The sequence below is a fragment of the Corvus hawaiiensis genome, chromosome 1 (genome assembly GCF_020740725.1).
Source record: "Corvus hawaiiensis isolate bCorHaw1 chromosome 1, bCorHaw1.pri.cur, whole genome shotgun sequence".
Classification (NCBI taxonomy): Eukaryota; Metazoa; Chordata; class Aves; order Passeriformes; family Corvidae; genus Corvus; species Corvus hawaiiensis.
In genome coordinates this window covers 96,713,317-96,727,535 of record NC_063213.1, presented here as the reverse complement: position 1 = coordinate 96,727,535, position 14,219 = coordinate 96,713,317, and the positions used below count along the sequence as shown (strand labels likewise).

General features: G+C 59.6%; 1 protein-coding gene across 1 annotated transcript; it reads right to left on the bottom strand.

Moving 5' to 3' along the window:
- Nucleotides 1-343: 343 nt before the first annotated feature.
- Nucleotides 344-13,728, bottom strand: PCGF2 (polycomb group ring finger 2). The gene is made up of 10 exons (XM_048318352.1): nt 13,689-13,728; nt 10,905-11,044; nt 10,541-10,637; nt 7,311-7,366; nt 6,841-6,891; nt 4,671-4,809; nt 3,100-3,148; nt 2,376-2,474; nt 1,186-1,266; nt 344-829 (listed from the first exon to the last, which is right to left on the bottom strand). Exons 2-10 carry the CDS (start codon nt 11,014-11,016, stop codon nt 449-451), a joined length of 1,065 nt encoding a protein of 354 aa, XP_048174309.1. The 5' UTR covers nt 11,017-11,044; nt 13,689-13,728; the 3' UTR covers nt 344-448.
- Between the last annotated feature and the right edge of the window lie 491 nt (nt 13,729-14,219).

Sequence of the window (14,219 nt, the reverse complement as noted above, 5' to 3'; positions counted from 1 at the left end):
GTACAGATAGATATTTATAGAGGTCTGCAGGGAACATCTCCAGAGAAATCCCAGCCCGGGGAGCGGCTTTAGGAATTCCTGGAGGGGTTTTAGGAATTCCTGGAGCGGTTTTAGGAATCTCCGCAGCGGTTTTAGGAATCCCTCGAGGGGTTTTGGGAGTCCCTGGAGGGATTTTGGCAATCCCTAGAGGGTTTCAGGAATCCCTGAAGGGTCTTTTAGGAGTCCCTGGAGCGGTTTTAGGACTCCCTGGAGAGTTTTTTGCAGTTCCTGGAGGGTTTTTAGAAGTCCCTGGAGAGTTTTCAGGAGTCCCTGGAGGGATTGTAGCAGTCTCTCGAGGATTTCCAGGAACCCCCGGAGAGTTTTTAGGAATCCCTGGAGGGATTTCAGGAGTCCCTGGAGGGATTGTAGCGGTCTCTCTCGAGGATTTTCAGGAATCCCTGGAGGGATTTCAGGAGTGCCTGGAGGGATTCGAGCGGTCCCTGGAGGGTTTCTTTTGGGAATCCCCGGAGGTTTTTAGGTCAGGGCCGAGCCGGCGCTGCCGTTCAGAGTCGCTTTGCGGCCCCGGCCGGGGTGGCAGCGGGTGACAGTTCGAGGCCGAGCCGTTGAGTGCGGGGCCGGGCGAGCCGTGCCCGGGGGCGGCGGGGCTGGGCAGGGCCGGGCTGGGCACGGCGGCGGCGGGCACGGCCAGCCCGGGGCTCTGCGCTTTGTCGCTGCCGGACTCGCACTCGGACGCGCCGCTCGTGTTGGTGCCCTCGGAGGGCACCGCCGGGCACAGCTTGAGGCGCTTGCAGGCGGGCTGGACGCGGTACTTGAGTGCCAGGGGACCGCTCTGGGGACACAGGGCACGGCTGGCACCGCGCGGCGACACCGCGGGGGCACCGCCACCCGTCCCGGGGACACCCGAAAATCCCACGCGGAGCAAAGCCCCCCCCCCCCACCTCCCCTTGGCAGGAAAATCCTCCCGGGAAACCCAAAATTCCCACCCGGAGCAAAACGCCCCTGGCAGGAAAATCCGCCCGGGATTTCTTGTCTGAAAGGCTCCCCCAGGACAGATTTTCCCAGTTTCAGATTTTCCCAGTTTTTTTCCCCCAGGACAGATTTTCCCAGTTTTTTTCCCCCAGGACAGATGTTCCCGGTTTTCCCAGGACAGATATTCCCGGTTTTCTCCATTTCCCTCTCCCTCACCCTCCTCCAGGGGTAGATGTAGGCGATGTCCATCAGGGTGTAATATTCCTTCAGGGGCTCGTCCTCGTACAGCACCTCCACCTGGAGCAGGGAAAGGAGGGAGCCGGCCATGGGAAAAGGGTGGAGACAGACCCAGGAAAAGGATGGATAGTGCCATGGGAAAAGGATGGATCCTGCTCCAGGGAAAGGGTGGATTCAGCCACAGGGAAAGGATGGAGACAGAGCCAGGGAAAGGATGGATAATGCCACGGGAAAAGGATGGATCCTGCTCCAGGGAAAGAATGGATCCTGCTCCAGGGAAGGGGTGGATCCAGACCCAGGGAAAGGATGGATAATGCCACGGGAAAAGAATGGATCCTGCTCCAGGGAAAGAATGGATCCTGCTCCAGGGAAGGGGTGGATCCAGACCCAGGGAAAGGGTGGAGGCAGAACCAGGGAAAGGATGGAGACTGACCCAGGGAAAGGATGGAGACTGATCCAGGGAAATGATGGGTTCTATCACAGGGAAAGGATGGAGACAGAGCCAGGGAAAGGATGGATAATGCCACGGGAAAAGAATGGATCCTGCTCCAGGGAAAGGGTGGAGACAGAACCAGGGAAAGGATGGAGACTGACCCAGGGAAAGGATGGAGACTGATCCAGGGAAAGGATGGGTTCTATCACAGGGAAAGGATGGAGACAGAGCCAGGGAAAGGATGGAGACTGATCCAGGGAAAGGAGGGATCCTGACATGGGAAAAGGATGGAGACCGCCCCAGTGAAGAGATGGATACTGCATCGGGAAAAGGATGGATCCTGGAGGAGAGGAAGGAGGGATCCCGCCATGGGAAAAGGGTGGAGACAGACCCAGGGAAAGGATGGATACTGATCCAGGGAAATGATGGATCCTGCCCCAGGAAAAGGATGGATCCCAGCACGGCAAAAGGAAGAATCCTGCCCCAGGGAACGGACGGCAGAGCAGGGATATTCGGGAGAGGCAGAGCAGGGATATTCGGGAGAGGCAGAGCTGGGATATTCGGGAGAGGCAGGGCTGGGATAATCGGGAGCAGCAGAGCACGGCGGGGGTGCAACACGGGATGGGCAAAACGGCCCCTGCGAGCTGAGCAGAGCACGGCAAACGCGGGCAGTGACAGCACCGGGCACCCCAAGGTGCCCCCTGAGCATTCCCGGGCATTCCCGGGCATCCCTGACCTTGTACTTGCTGGGCACATCCATCTTGTTGCGCAGGAACTTGGCCAGGTGCATCACGGTCATGGCCGCGGGGCAGCGCAGGAACCGCAGCCCGGGGCTCTGGGGGAGCAGAGACCGGGCTGGGGCAGCTCCCACCGCCAGCGGGGTTTGGGGTGTCCCGGGTTTGGGGTGTCCCCCCGTGCCCCCCAGAACCCCCCGAGGCAGCTCCGACCTCCCTGAATGGCGTTTGGGATGTCCCGGGTTTGGGGTATCCCGGGTTTGGGGTGTCCCCCTGTGCCCCCCACATCACCCGAGGCAGCTCCGACCTCCATGAGTGGCGTTTGGGGTGTCCCGGGTTTGGGGTGTCCCCCCGTGCCCCCCAGCAGCCCCCGAGGCAGTTCTCACCTCCCCGAGCGGGGTTTGGGGTGTCCCGGGTTTGGGGTGTCCCGGGGTTTGGGGTGTCCCGGGGTTTGGGGTGTCCCCCTGTGCCCCCCACGCCCCCCGAGGCATCTCCCACCCCGCTGAGCAGGAATTTGGGGTGTCCCCCTGTGCCCTCCATGCCCCAGGACCTCCCTGAGGCAGATCCCACCTCCCCGAGCAGGGTTTGGGGTGTCCCGGGGTTTGGGGTGTCCCGGGATTTGGGGTGTCCCCTTGTTCCCCCGATGCCCCAGGATCCCCCGTGGCAGCTGGGGACTGAGGGCTCCGTGCCACCACGGTGCCACCACGGTGCCACCACGGCGCTCACCTTGTCCCTGTCCAGGTCCCCGTTCTCCACAGGGCCTTTCTGGTCCTCCCTGAGGGCAGAACACAGGACAGGGAATGTGTGGAAGGAAAAGGTGGAAAAGGGGAAAAAAGCCCTGGTAGGGCCGTCCCTGGAGGGGCTGCAGAGAGGGGACACCCAGGGCTGCACCCCCGGCACATCCATGGGCATTCCCAGGGCTCTGCAGCCGCTGGATCCCTCTGGAATGCTGCTCCAGGTGTCAGGGACATCCCTGAGGACACCACCAGCAGCAGGGACACACGGATCACTCTGCTGGGATGGATCAGGGTTCACACTGGGATCAGGGAGCACACTGGGATCGGGGATCACACTGGAATCAGGGATCAGGGATCACTCTGCTGGGCTGGATCAGGGATCACACTGGGATCAGGGATCACACTGCTGGGATGGATCAGGGATCACACTGGGGTCAGGGATCAGGGATCACACTGAGATCAGGGATCACAGGGCTGGCATCAGGGATCAGGGATCACACTGCTGGGATGGATCAGGGATCACACTGGGATGGATCAGGGATCACACTGGGATCAGGGATCACACTGGGGTCAGGGATCAGGGATCACACTGGCATCAGGGATCACTCTGCTGGGCTGGATCAGGGATCACACTGGGGTCAGGTATCAGGGATCACCCTGCTGGGCTGGATCAGGGATCACACTGGGATCAGGGATCACACTGAGATCAGGGATCAGGGATCACCCTGCTGGGCTGGATCAGGGATCACATTGGGATGGATCAGGGATCACACTGGGATCAGGGATCACTCTGCTGGGCTGGATCAGGGATCACACTGGGATCAGGGAGCACAGGGCTGGGATCAGGGATCACTCTGCTGGGATGGATCAGGGATCACACTGGGATCAGGGAGCACAGGGCTGGGATCAGGGATCACTCTGCTGGGATGGATCAGGGATCACACTGGGATCAGGGATCAGGGATCACACTGGGATCAGGGATCAGGGATCACTCTGCTGGGATGGATCAGGGATCACACTGGGATAACGGAGCACAGGGCTGGGATCAGGGATCACACTGCTGGGATGGATCAGGGATCACACTGCTGGGATGGATCAGGGATCACACTGGGATCAGGGAGCACAGGGCTGGGATCAGGGATCAGGGATCACACTGCTGGGATGGATCAGGGATCACACTGGGATCAGGGATTACACTGAGATCAGGGATCAGCCTGCTGGGATGGATCAGGGATCACACTGGGGTCAGGTATCAGGGATCACACTGGCATCAGGGATCACTCTGCTGGGCTGGATCAGGGATCACACTGGGATCAGGGAGCACAGGGCCGGGATTCAGGATGGGGCCAGGGATTTGGGTGCTCCTCTGTCCCCTCCAGCACCCCTGGCAGGGGCTCTCAGCTGCCACTGCCTCGCAGGGAAGGTGGGATGAGGTGACACCTTTAAGGTCCCCTCCAACCCACACCATTCCAGCATTCCAGGATCTCAGATTGGGAAAAGAGCAGGAATTCCTTCCCGACCCCAGAGCCGGGAGAGGCTTGGGGCTCCCCGGAGCGGTACCTGGAGCCCGGGTGGAACTCGATGGACAGGCTGACGATCCCCTCGTCCGGCAGTGGCCCCTGCTCCTGCTCCTGCTCCTGCTCCTGCTCCTGCTCCTGCTCCAACACCTCCCCGCGCTCCTCCCCGGAGCCGTTCGGAACTGCGGGAGAGAGGGACAGGATGGGCCAGGGTGGGACAGCCAGGGAGGGGACCTGGGGTGTGGTGCTGGGACATTGTGACACTGACACTGGGACACCGGGACAGTGACAATGACACTGGGACACTGGGACAGTGACACTGTGACGCGGTGACACGGTGACACTGACCCTGGGACACTGACACTGGGACACTGGGACAGTGACACTGTGACACTGACACTGGGACACTGGGACAGTGACACTGCGACACGGTGACACGGTGACACTGACCCTGGGACACTGACACTGGGACACTGGGACAGTGACACTGGGACAATGACATTGTGACACTGTGACATGGTGACACTGTGACACTGACACTGTGACACTGACACTGGGACACTGGGACAGACACTGTGACAATGATATTGTGACACTGTGACAGTGACACTGTGACACGGTGACACTATGACACTGTGACACTGACCCTGTGGCACTGCGACAGGGTGACACTGACACTGGGACACCGGGACATTGGGACATTGTGATTCTGACACTGTGACACTGGCATTGACACAGTGACACTGTGATACTGTGACATTGTGACACTGTGACCTTGTGACACTGACACTGACATGGTGACACTGTGACATTGACCGTGCCACTGTGACATGGTGACACTGTAACACTGACACGGTGACACTGACACTGACCCTGTGACATTGTGACACTGACACTGACCCTGTGACACTGACAGTGACATTGTGACACTGACCCTGTGACATTGTGACACTGACCCGGTGACACTGACACTGACACTGACCCTGTGACAGTCACCCTGTGACATTGTGACACTGACCCGGTGACACTGACAGTGACATTGTAACGCTGACACTGTGACACTGTGACCTTGTGAAACTGACCCTGTGACACTGACCCTGTGACATTGTGACCCTGTGACACTGACAATGACATTGTGACACTGACACTGTGACACTGACGGTGACACTGTGACACTGACCCTGTGACACTGACAGTGACCCTGTGACATTGTGACACTGACACTGTGACACTGACCCTGTGACACTGACACTGTGACACTGACAGTGACACTGACCCTGTGACCCTGTGACACTGACCCTGTGACACTGACAGGACATTGTGACACTGACCCTGTGACACTGACGGTGACACTGTGACATTGACCCTGTGACACTGACAGTGACACTGTGACATTGTGACACTGACACTGTGACATTGTGACACTGACCCTGTGACACCAACCCTGTGACATTGTGACACTGTGACACTGTGACACTGACACTGTGACACTGACAGTGACATTGTGACCCTGTGACACTGACAGTGACCCTGTGACACTGACCCTGTGACATTGTGACACTGACCCTGTGACACTGACCCTGTGACACTGACAGTGACACTGTGACACTCACCCTGTGACACTGTGACCCTGTGACACTGACCCTGTGACACTGACAGTGACATTGTGACTCTGTGACACTGACAGTGACACTGTGACACTCACCCTGTGACACTGTGACCCTGTGACACTGTGACCCTGTGACACTGACAGTGACCCTGTGACACTGACCCTGTGACATTGTGACACTGACCCTGTGACACTGACCCTGTGACACTGACACTGTGACACTGACAGTGACACTGTGACACTCACCCTGTGACACTGTGACCCTGTGACACTGACAGTGACCCTGTGACACTGACCCTGTGACACTGACACTGTGACACTGACAGTGACGTTGTGACTCTGTGACACTGACAGTGACCCTGTGACACTGACCCTGTGACACTGACACTGTGACCCTGTGACACTGACCCTGTGACATTGTGACACTGACCCTGTGACACTGACACTGTGACACTGACAGTGACACTGTGACATTCACCCTGTGACACTGTGACCCTGTGACACTGACAGTGACCCTGTGACACTGACCCTGTGACACTGACCCTGTGACACTGACAGTGACGTTGTGACTCTGTGACACTGACAGTGACACTGTGACACTCACCCTCGGCCACCGGGTACGCGGCGTAGAAGTCGCGCCGTCTCTTCATCTCATCTGCGGGGACAGCGACAGGGACGTGAGGGGGGACAGTGTCACAGCCGGGGGAGGTGACGGCACAGGGGGACACCCCAAAGGGGGGACGGGGGACACCCCGGAATGCCCAGGGAATTCCCGTGGGAGCTCCAGCAGGACCAGTTCTATAAATCCCGGAGCGGCGGCCAATCCAGAGGTTTTTTTGGTGGCTCAGCTCTTCCCACACCTCAAATCCCGCACTTTTCCCCCGTCCCGAGGAGCTCAGGGAGCAAATCCACGGCTCCTGCTCCCGGTTTTTCCCAAAGCACGGGATGGGCACCGTGTCCGTGTGTCCTCCTGTCCCCGTGGGAATGGGAAATCCAGGGAAAAGGTTTCAGGGGGGTGGGAGCGAGTTAAAAACACCCCAAAACTCCCGAATTCTCCCCATCCATCAGCTGCACCTTTGAAAAGCCCCGGCACCAGCTTGTACACAATGTCCTGGAGGGTTTTGTCCGACCTGGAATGGGGAAAAAGAGGAAAAAAGGGAGAAATCAGCGGGATTTGGGAGCGGTTTGTTCCCTGCACCACGAAACCCTGCTTCCCCCATCTCCCTTCTGGAAAATCCCCATCCCAAAGCTCCAGTTCCTCATCCCAAAGCTTCAAATCCCTCAAATCCCCATCCCAAATCCCCCGAACCCCAAATCCTCAATTCCCGATCCCAAATCCCCAGTTCCCCATCCCAAATCCCCAAATCCCCAATTCCCCAATTCCCTGTCCCAAAACCCCAAATCCCCAATTCCCCATCCCAAATCCCCCAACCCCCAAATCCCCAATTCCCAATCCCAAATCCCCAGTTCCCCACCCCAAAACCTCAAATCCCCAATTCCCAATCCCAAATCCCCAGTTCCCCATCCCAAAACCCCAAATCCCCAATTCCCAATCCCAAACCCCAAATTCCCATGGCAAACCCCCCAGTCCCCCATCCCAAATCCCCCAAACCCCAAATCCTCAATCCCCCATCCCAAATCCCCCAGACCCCAAATCCCCAATTCTCCATCCCAAACCCCATCCCACACAGCGACTCCACACCCCACGAAGGGTTAACCCCGGAAAAAGGAACGAAACCATCCCAGAAATCCTTGTAAATTGTTGGGAACGGCGGCAGTGGGATTTGGGGCCAGGATCCCTTCCAGCAGCCAAACCAATTCCCAAATAAACCACCCCAGGAATTTAAACAAAAACCAAATCCTGGATCAGCAAAGTCTCCGCAGGTTTTAGTTCGAATCCCGGTTTATTTTTGGGATGAAAATTTTGGGGTTTTGATTCCTTCTGTGGGAACCAGGGCAGGCTCTTGGATGGGAATTGGATTCCCTAAAATGTGAATATCCCGAAGCAGGATCAAGGAACCAGGGAAGCTCCAGCACCATCCACAGCCAGGGTTTTCCCAGGGAATCCGGAATTTCACATCCCCAACCCAGGAGCAAAGGGGCCTAGTGAAAATCCAATTAAAGCTGGAATTTTTTCCGTTTTATATGGAAAAGGAAAACAAATGCCTGAATCCCGGGTTATTTTTAGGCCAGGCGCGCATTTCATCCCGAATTCCTCCGGCTCGGGAGGCCCTGCTGGGATTTTATTTATAACAAATATTTTTATATCTATTTATATCTATTTATATCTCTTTATAGTTATATATTTATCTATAATTACATTTATTTATATTTATATTTATAATATTTATGTTTCTATATATAATATTTTTATATATTTATATATTTAATATATTTATATTTATATAATGTATTTATATATTTTTATATATAATATATTTATATGTTTATATATTTACATATGTTTTCATATATATTTTTATGCATTTATATGTTTTATATATTTATATTTATATAATGTACTTATACATTTTTATATATATAAAATACAAATAAATATAGAAAAATTATATATATTTATATTTTTATGTATTTATTTTTATTTACATATTTATATCTTTTATATTTTTATTTTTATTTTTATTTATTTTTTATATATTTATATTTATATTTATATTTATTTCTAGATATTTTTCTCTTCAGATTTTTGATATATTTATATATTTTACATCTTTTGTGCGTTTTATATATTTATTTATATACATCCATAGCTATCAAAAATATTTATAACGAATTCGCTTCGTGATTTATAACAAACTGAGGGAATTCCCTGCTGAATTCCCAGCCCTGCCTGGTGGCACTGGGGGACACTGGGGGACACTGGGGGACGCCGGGGGAGGCACTCGGTCCAAACCCGGGAGTTTTGGAAGCATTTGGGAAGCAAAGGCGCAGGGATTTTCCACCTGGCTCGGGGCACGCTCACCTGGGCCACATCTCCCATCTTTTTTCCCAATTTTTCCCAGTTTTTCCCCCATTTTTCCCCACGTTGGGACCACCCGGAGGTACCACCACCCCTTCCCGGAGCTTGGGGCCAGCGGCTCAGCCGCGCCGGCGGCTCCGGCCCCGCAGGAGATCCCCGAGGAGCCGTGGGAGCCGGAGCGTAAATATTTCATAGTGCGCCAGAAGAAATGGGAAAAAAAGGGGGAAAAAAGGCGGAAAAAGTGTTACTACAGAAACGGATTGACAAGGAAAAGGATAAAAATAAAGCCCGGGATGGAAAAGCGCCGGGCACGGATCACAGCCGGCCGTGGTTTCCATGGCAACCGCCTGCAGAGCCAATTCCACAGCTGGGAATGGATTTTCCCGGAGGAAAATGGAGCTGGAACCACGCACGGGCAGCGTGGCACCCGTGGGCAGCTGGCAGTGCCACCCCGAGGGATGGAGGGATCCATGGAGGGATGGATGGATGGATGGATGGATGGATGGAGGGAGGGAGGGAGGGACGGATGGATGGATGGATGGATGGATGGATCCATGGATGGAGGGATGGATGGATGGATGGACGGATGGATGGATGGAGGGAGGGATGGAGGGAGGGATGGATGGATGGATGGATGGAGGGAGGGATGGATGGATGGATGGATGGATGGATGGAGGGATGGATGGAGGGATGGATGGTTGGAGGGAGGGAGGGAGGGATGGATGGATGGAGGGAGGGAGGGATGGATGGATGGAGGGATGGATGGATGGATGGATGGATGGATGGGTGGATGGATCCATGGGTGGATGGATGGAATCCAGGACATTCAGGGATGGACACAGGGCACCTGTCCCAGCCTCTTCCTGCTGCCACAGAGATGTCCCCAAGTGCTGTTCCCCCCATGGTGGCATTTCCCACCGTCCCTACTCCCTTCCCACCCGGAGCGCTCCTCAAACCCCCTCTGCTGCGGGATTTAGGGTTGGGAACAGAGGTCCCATGCTGGTGATGCAGGACTGGGACACCGGCGGGACTGGGATGGAGCTACCATAGGGATGGGGACACCACTGGGACCGGGATGTTGCAGGAATGGGGACACCACTGGGACCGGGATGGAGCTGCCATAGGGATGGGGACACCACAGGGACCGGGATGGAGCTGCCATAGGGATGGGGACACCACAGGGACCGGGATGGAGCTGCTCCCGGGCTGACAGCGGAGCCCCAGGGTCTCCCTGCTCCAGGTGCTTGGGGCCGTCCCCCAGAGCAGGGACAGGGCGTGAGGGGACCCCCGAGCCCCCCGAGCCCCCCGAGCCCCCCGGGCTCACCTGATGCTGAGCAGGGGCCGGGTTTTGTGCACCTGCACGTCGCACATGGGGCAGTACTTGTTGGTCTCCAGGTAGCGGACGATGCAGGTTTTGCAGACTGTGGGCACACAGGGACCCTCTGTGAGCAGGGGGACGAGGGGACAGAGCCTCTGCACCAGCCTGGACCCCGGGGACCCCCACACCGGCTTGGGGACCCCCCACAATGGGTTGGGGATGGGATCCCTGCCCAGCGCAGCCCCATCCATCCCTCCCACAGCTCCACGGGGCAGCACCGCCTGGCACAGGGTGATGGGCACTGCGGGAGGGGTCAGTGTGGGGTTTTGGGGCACCCATGGGGACCCTTGGGGACACGCAGGACACTCACAGGAGTGCAGACACTCCACGATGGTGGTGGCGTCGATGAAGTAGCCGCCGCACAGGGCGCACATCAGGTGGGGGTTCAGCTCCGTGATCTTTATCCGGGTGGTCCTGTGCATCTTGGAGCAGCCCCAGGGCGGATCCTCCCTGTGGGAAAAGCCCCCCTTAAAGATGCACGGATGGGGCCTGCAGGAGCCGCTTTAGGGGACAGGGTGGGGACTGTCACCTGTCACCCACGGGGGCACCCTCAGCCCTGCGCCCTGCCAGCCCTGGGGGTGCGCACGCAGCACCCACCTGCCTTCCGTGCCACCTCCAACTCCAGAAGCCACCCAGCCCCCTCTGCGTCACCCCAAGTGGGTCCCCAACACCTTGGACACGTCTGGGTGGGGACAAATCCCCCCTGTCAGGAAATCCCCACCTGTGGCTGTGCGCGCACACACACACACACAAAAAGAAGTGTATTTTGGGTTGTTTCCATGGAAAAGGCATCTCCAGCCAAAATTCCATACTTTTTTCGACAGAAAATCCCAAGCCTGGTGCTGGCCACCTCCCCCCGGCCAGGAGCACCCGGCAAAGCCAGGTGGGCACGGCAGGAGCGGGGTGAGGATTTGGGGAATCGCCTCCTTCCCGCTCCGGTGCTTCCACGTTTCCAGTGGGAGCCGGAGCCTGAAATCGCTGCAGTTTTATTGTTTCCATGGCAACCCCGACACTTGGCGAGCAGCCAGGATATTGTCACAGCCACCCGAGGCCAGGGGACAGGGAACCTTGGCATCATGGAAATGAGCGTGGGCACGGCGGCAGGGCCGGGGCAGCGGCGGTGGCACCGCACGGAGCCACGGGGACACACTGGGACACACTGGGACACACACAGGGCTGGGACAGCACCGGCACTGGGATGCTGCAGGGATGGGACGCTGTTGGGACTGGGATCAAGGTGCCACAGGGATGGGACGTCACTGGGACTAGGATGGAGATGCCACAGGGATGGGAGAACCGCGGGGGCCAGGATGACGATGCTGCAGGGGCACCATGGGGACTGGGACGGAGGTGCCACAGGGATGGGGACACGACTGGGATGGGGATGGAGGAGCTGCAGGGATGGGGACAGCACCGGGATGGGCACCTCGGGGACACCCCTGTGCTGGAGGGGCAGCAGCCAAAGCTCTCCTTGCTGAGGGGGGCCAGGGGCACCGGGGGAGGGGGCTTGGGAACCCCAGGACCCCCTCCCAGCCCAGCTCTCGCCCCTGGGCACTCCCGGGTGGTGCCCCCAAACCCTCCCCAGCCCCCAGTGATGGGGGGGCACTGCCAGCCCCCTCCCCACGGCTGGGGGGGGGACGGTGCCCTGTGCCCGTCCCCTCTCCCCCGCACGGGACCGGGATTTCCACCGGGCACCGGGGGCGCGGGACTCACGGCTGCGTTTTGGGGGGATTGCGCTGCTTTCGGTGCTCGCAGCCGCCAATGGCGGCCCCGGGGCTCGGCGGGAGGGGGGAGCCCGAGCCACCGGCGCAAACCGGTTCTAATAAACCGATAAACCGGGCGATAACAGCCGCGGTCTCCTGTGCCGGGGGTGGGAGGAACAAAGCCCCGGAGCCCCCGCAGCCCCCGGAGCCCCCGGAGCCCCCGGAGCCCCGGCCCCGCCGCAGCCCCCGGGGCCGCCCCGTCCCGCCCGCGGCTCCCGCACCCCGGGCCCCGACTTTGGGGCTCTTTTGTTTCCGTGGGCGGTGGCCCGGCACGGTGCCCCTCCGCTCCCTGAACCCCCCGGCCCGGGCACGGGTGGGGAAGGACGTTTCAAAGTCACCGCTAACTCGGCCCCCTCCCCGCGGGACCCCCGGCGGCGGCTGCGACGGCGAGCGCGGGCTCGGGAAACGACCCGGGATGGCTCCCCCGGCACGGCCCCGGCCCCGCACGGCGCTCAGGGGCCCCGGAGCGCCGGGAACACGAGGGAACAGCCCCGCCACTCCGGCAGCGCCCGCCGGGACCCCCCCGCCGCTCCCGGGGTGCGGGACGCGGCAGCGGAGCTGCGGAGGGGCCGCGGCGGGATGGGGAAGGGAGCCCCGCTGGACACGCGTGACCACAAAGCGTGTGGGGACAAGGACACGCACGCACAGCCCCGGCCCCGGCGGCGGGACGGGTCCGCGGGGCGTGACAGCCGGCGGGCACGGGGGGGACACGGGCAGGGGGGGCACGGAGGGACCGGGGAGGGACCGGGCACGGGGGGGGTGGACACGGGGTGGCCACGGACACACGGGGGACACGGACACGAGGGGGACACTGACCCACGGGGGGGACACTGACCCACGGGGAGCAGGGACAACACGGGATGGGCACGGACACACGGAGGGCACGGACGCGGACTGGCCACGGACACGCGTGACCCCGGGGGGGGGCGGCCCGGCTGTGGCCCCGCCGGCGGCTCCCGCGATGGGGCCGGGGGTGGGGCAGCCCCGGTGGCCCCGGGGCGTCCCCTTTGTACTCGGGGCCGGCTGTCAGCGCGGCCCGGCCCCTCCGCCCGCCCCGGGGGGGTCCCGCCGCGCCCCCCCCACCACGGCCCCGCAGCGGCCCCGCCGCGCCGGCCGCGGGGAGAGGGCGGTGCGGGGCCCCCCCGGCGCTGTCAGGGCTCCGCAGCCGCTCCCCGGGGGCCGCCGCGGGGGGGGTCCCGGTGCGGGCGGGCGGGCGCGGGGCACAAAGCGGGGGCGGCGGCGGCCATCGGCCATCTTTGGGCCGGCGGGGCGCGGGGGGGGCCCGCGGCGGGGCCCGGGGCGGGGGGGGGATACCGGGGCCGCGTCCCTACCTGGTGGCGGCGGCAGCGGCGGCCCCGCGGCCGCCCCTCCGCTCCCGCCGCTCGGCGCGGCTCGGCTCGGCTCGGCTCAGGCGGCGCTGCGGCCGCGGCCCTTTTTTTATTTTTTTTTTTTTCCTTCTCTCTCTCGCTCTCTCTTTTTTTTTTTTTCCTCCCGCTTTTTTTTTTTTCCCTCCTTCCTCCTCCTTTTTTTTTTTTTTTTAATTTTTTTCCCTCGTTTTTATTTTTTTAAATTTTTTTTTATTTTTTTTCCACCTCCAGCCGCCGCCAGGCCCCGCCCGCCTCACGTGACCTCATTCCTTTGGGGGGCTGCGGAGGACGGGAGCGAGGGGCCGAGATTGGGGGGGACCCCCGACCCCCGTTCCGCCACCCCCCCCGACCCCCCAACCCCGGTGTTCACGGAGACCCCCGCGTTGTGCTCGGGGGGGGAAATGAGAGCGCCCCAAAAACCCGCTGGAATGGCCCCAAAATGCGGTGCCCGGTGGAACGGGGCCCCGTGTTCCCCCTCGGGACCCCCCTCCCCCC

Excerpts from the sequence above, each read along its gene's own strand:
- PCGF2 (XM_048318352.1), bottom strand. The coding sequence starts at position 11,016 with ATGCACAGGACCACCCGGATAAAGATCACGGAGCTGAACCCCCACCTG. Across the intron at positions 7,367-10,540 it reads CGGCCCCTGCTCAGCATCAG|GTCGGACAAAACCCTCCAGG; the intron begins GTGAGCCCGGGG and ends TCCCCATTCCAG. Across the intron at positions 6,892-7,310 it reads GGTGCCGGGGCTTTTCAAAG|ATGAGATGAAGAGACGGCGC; the intron begins GTGCAGCTGATG and ends CTGTCCCCGCAG.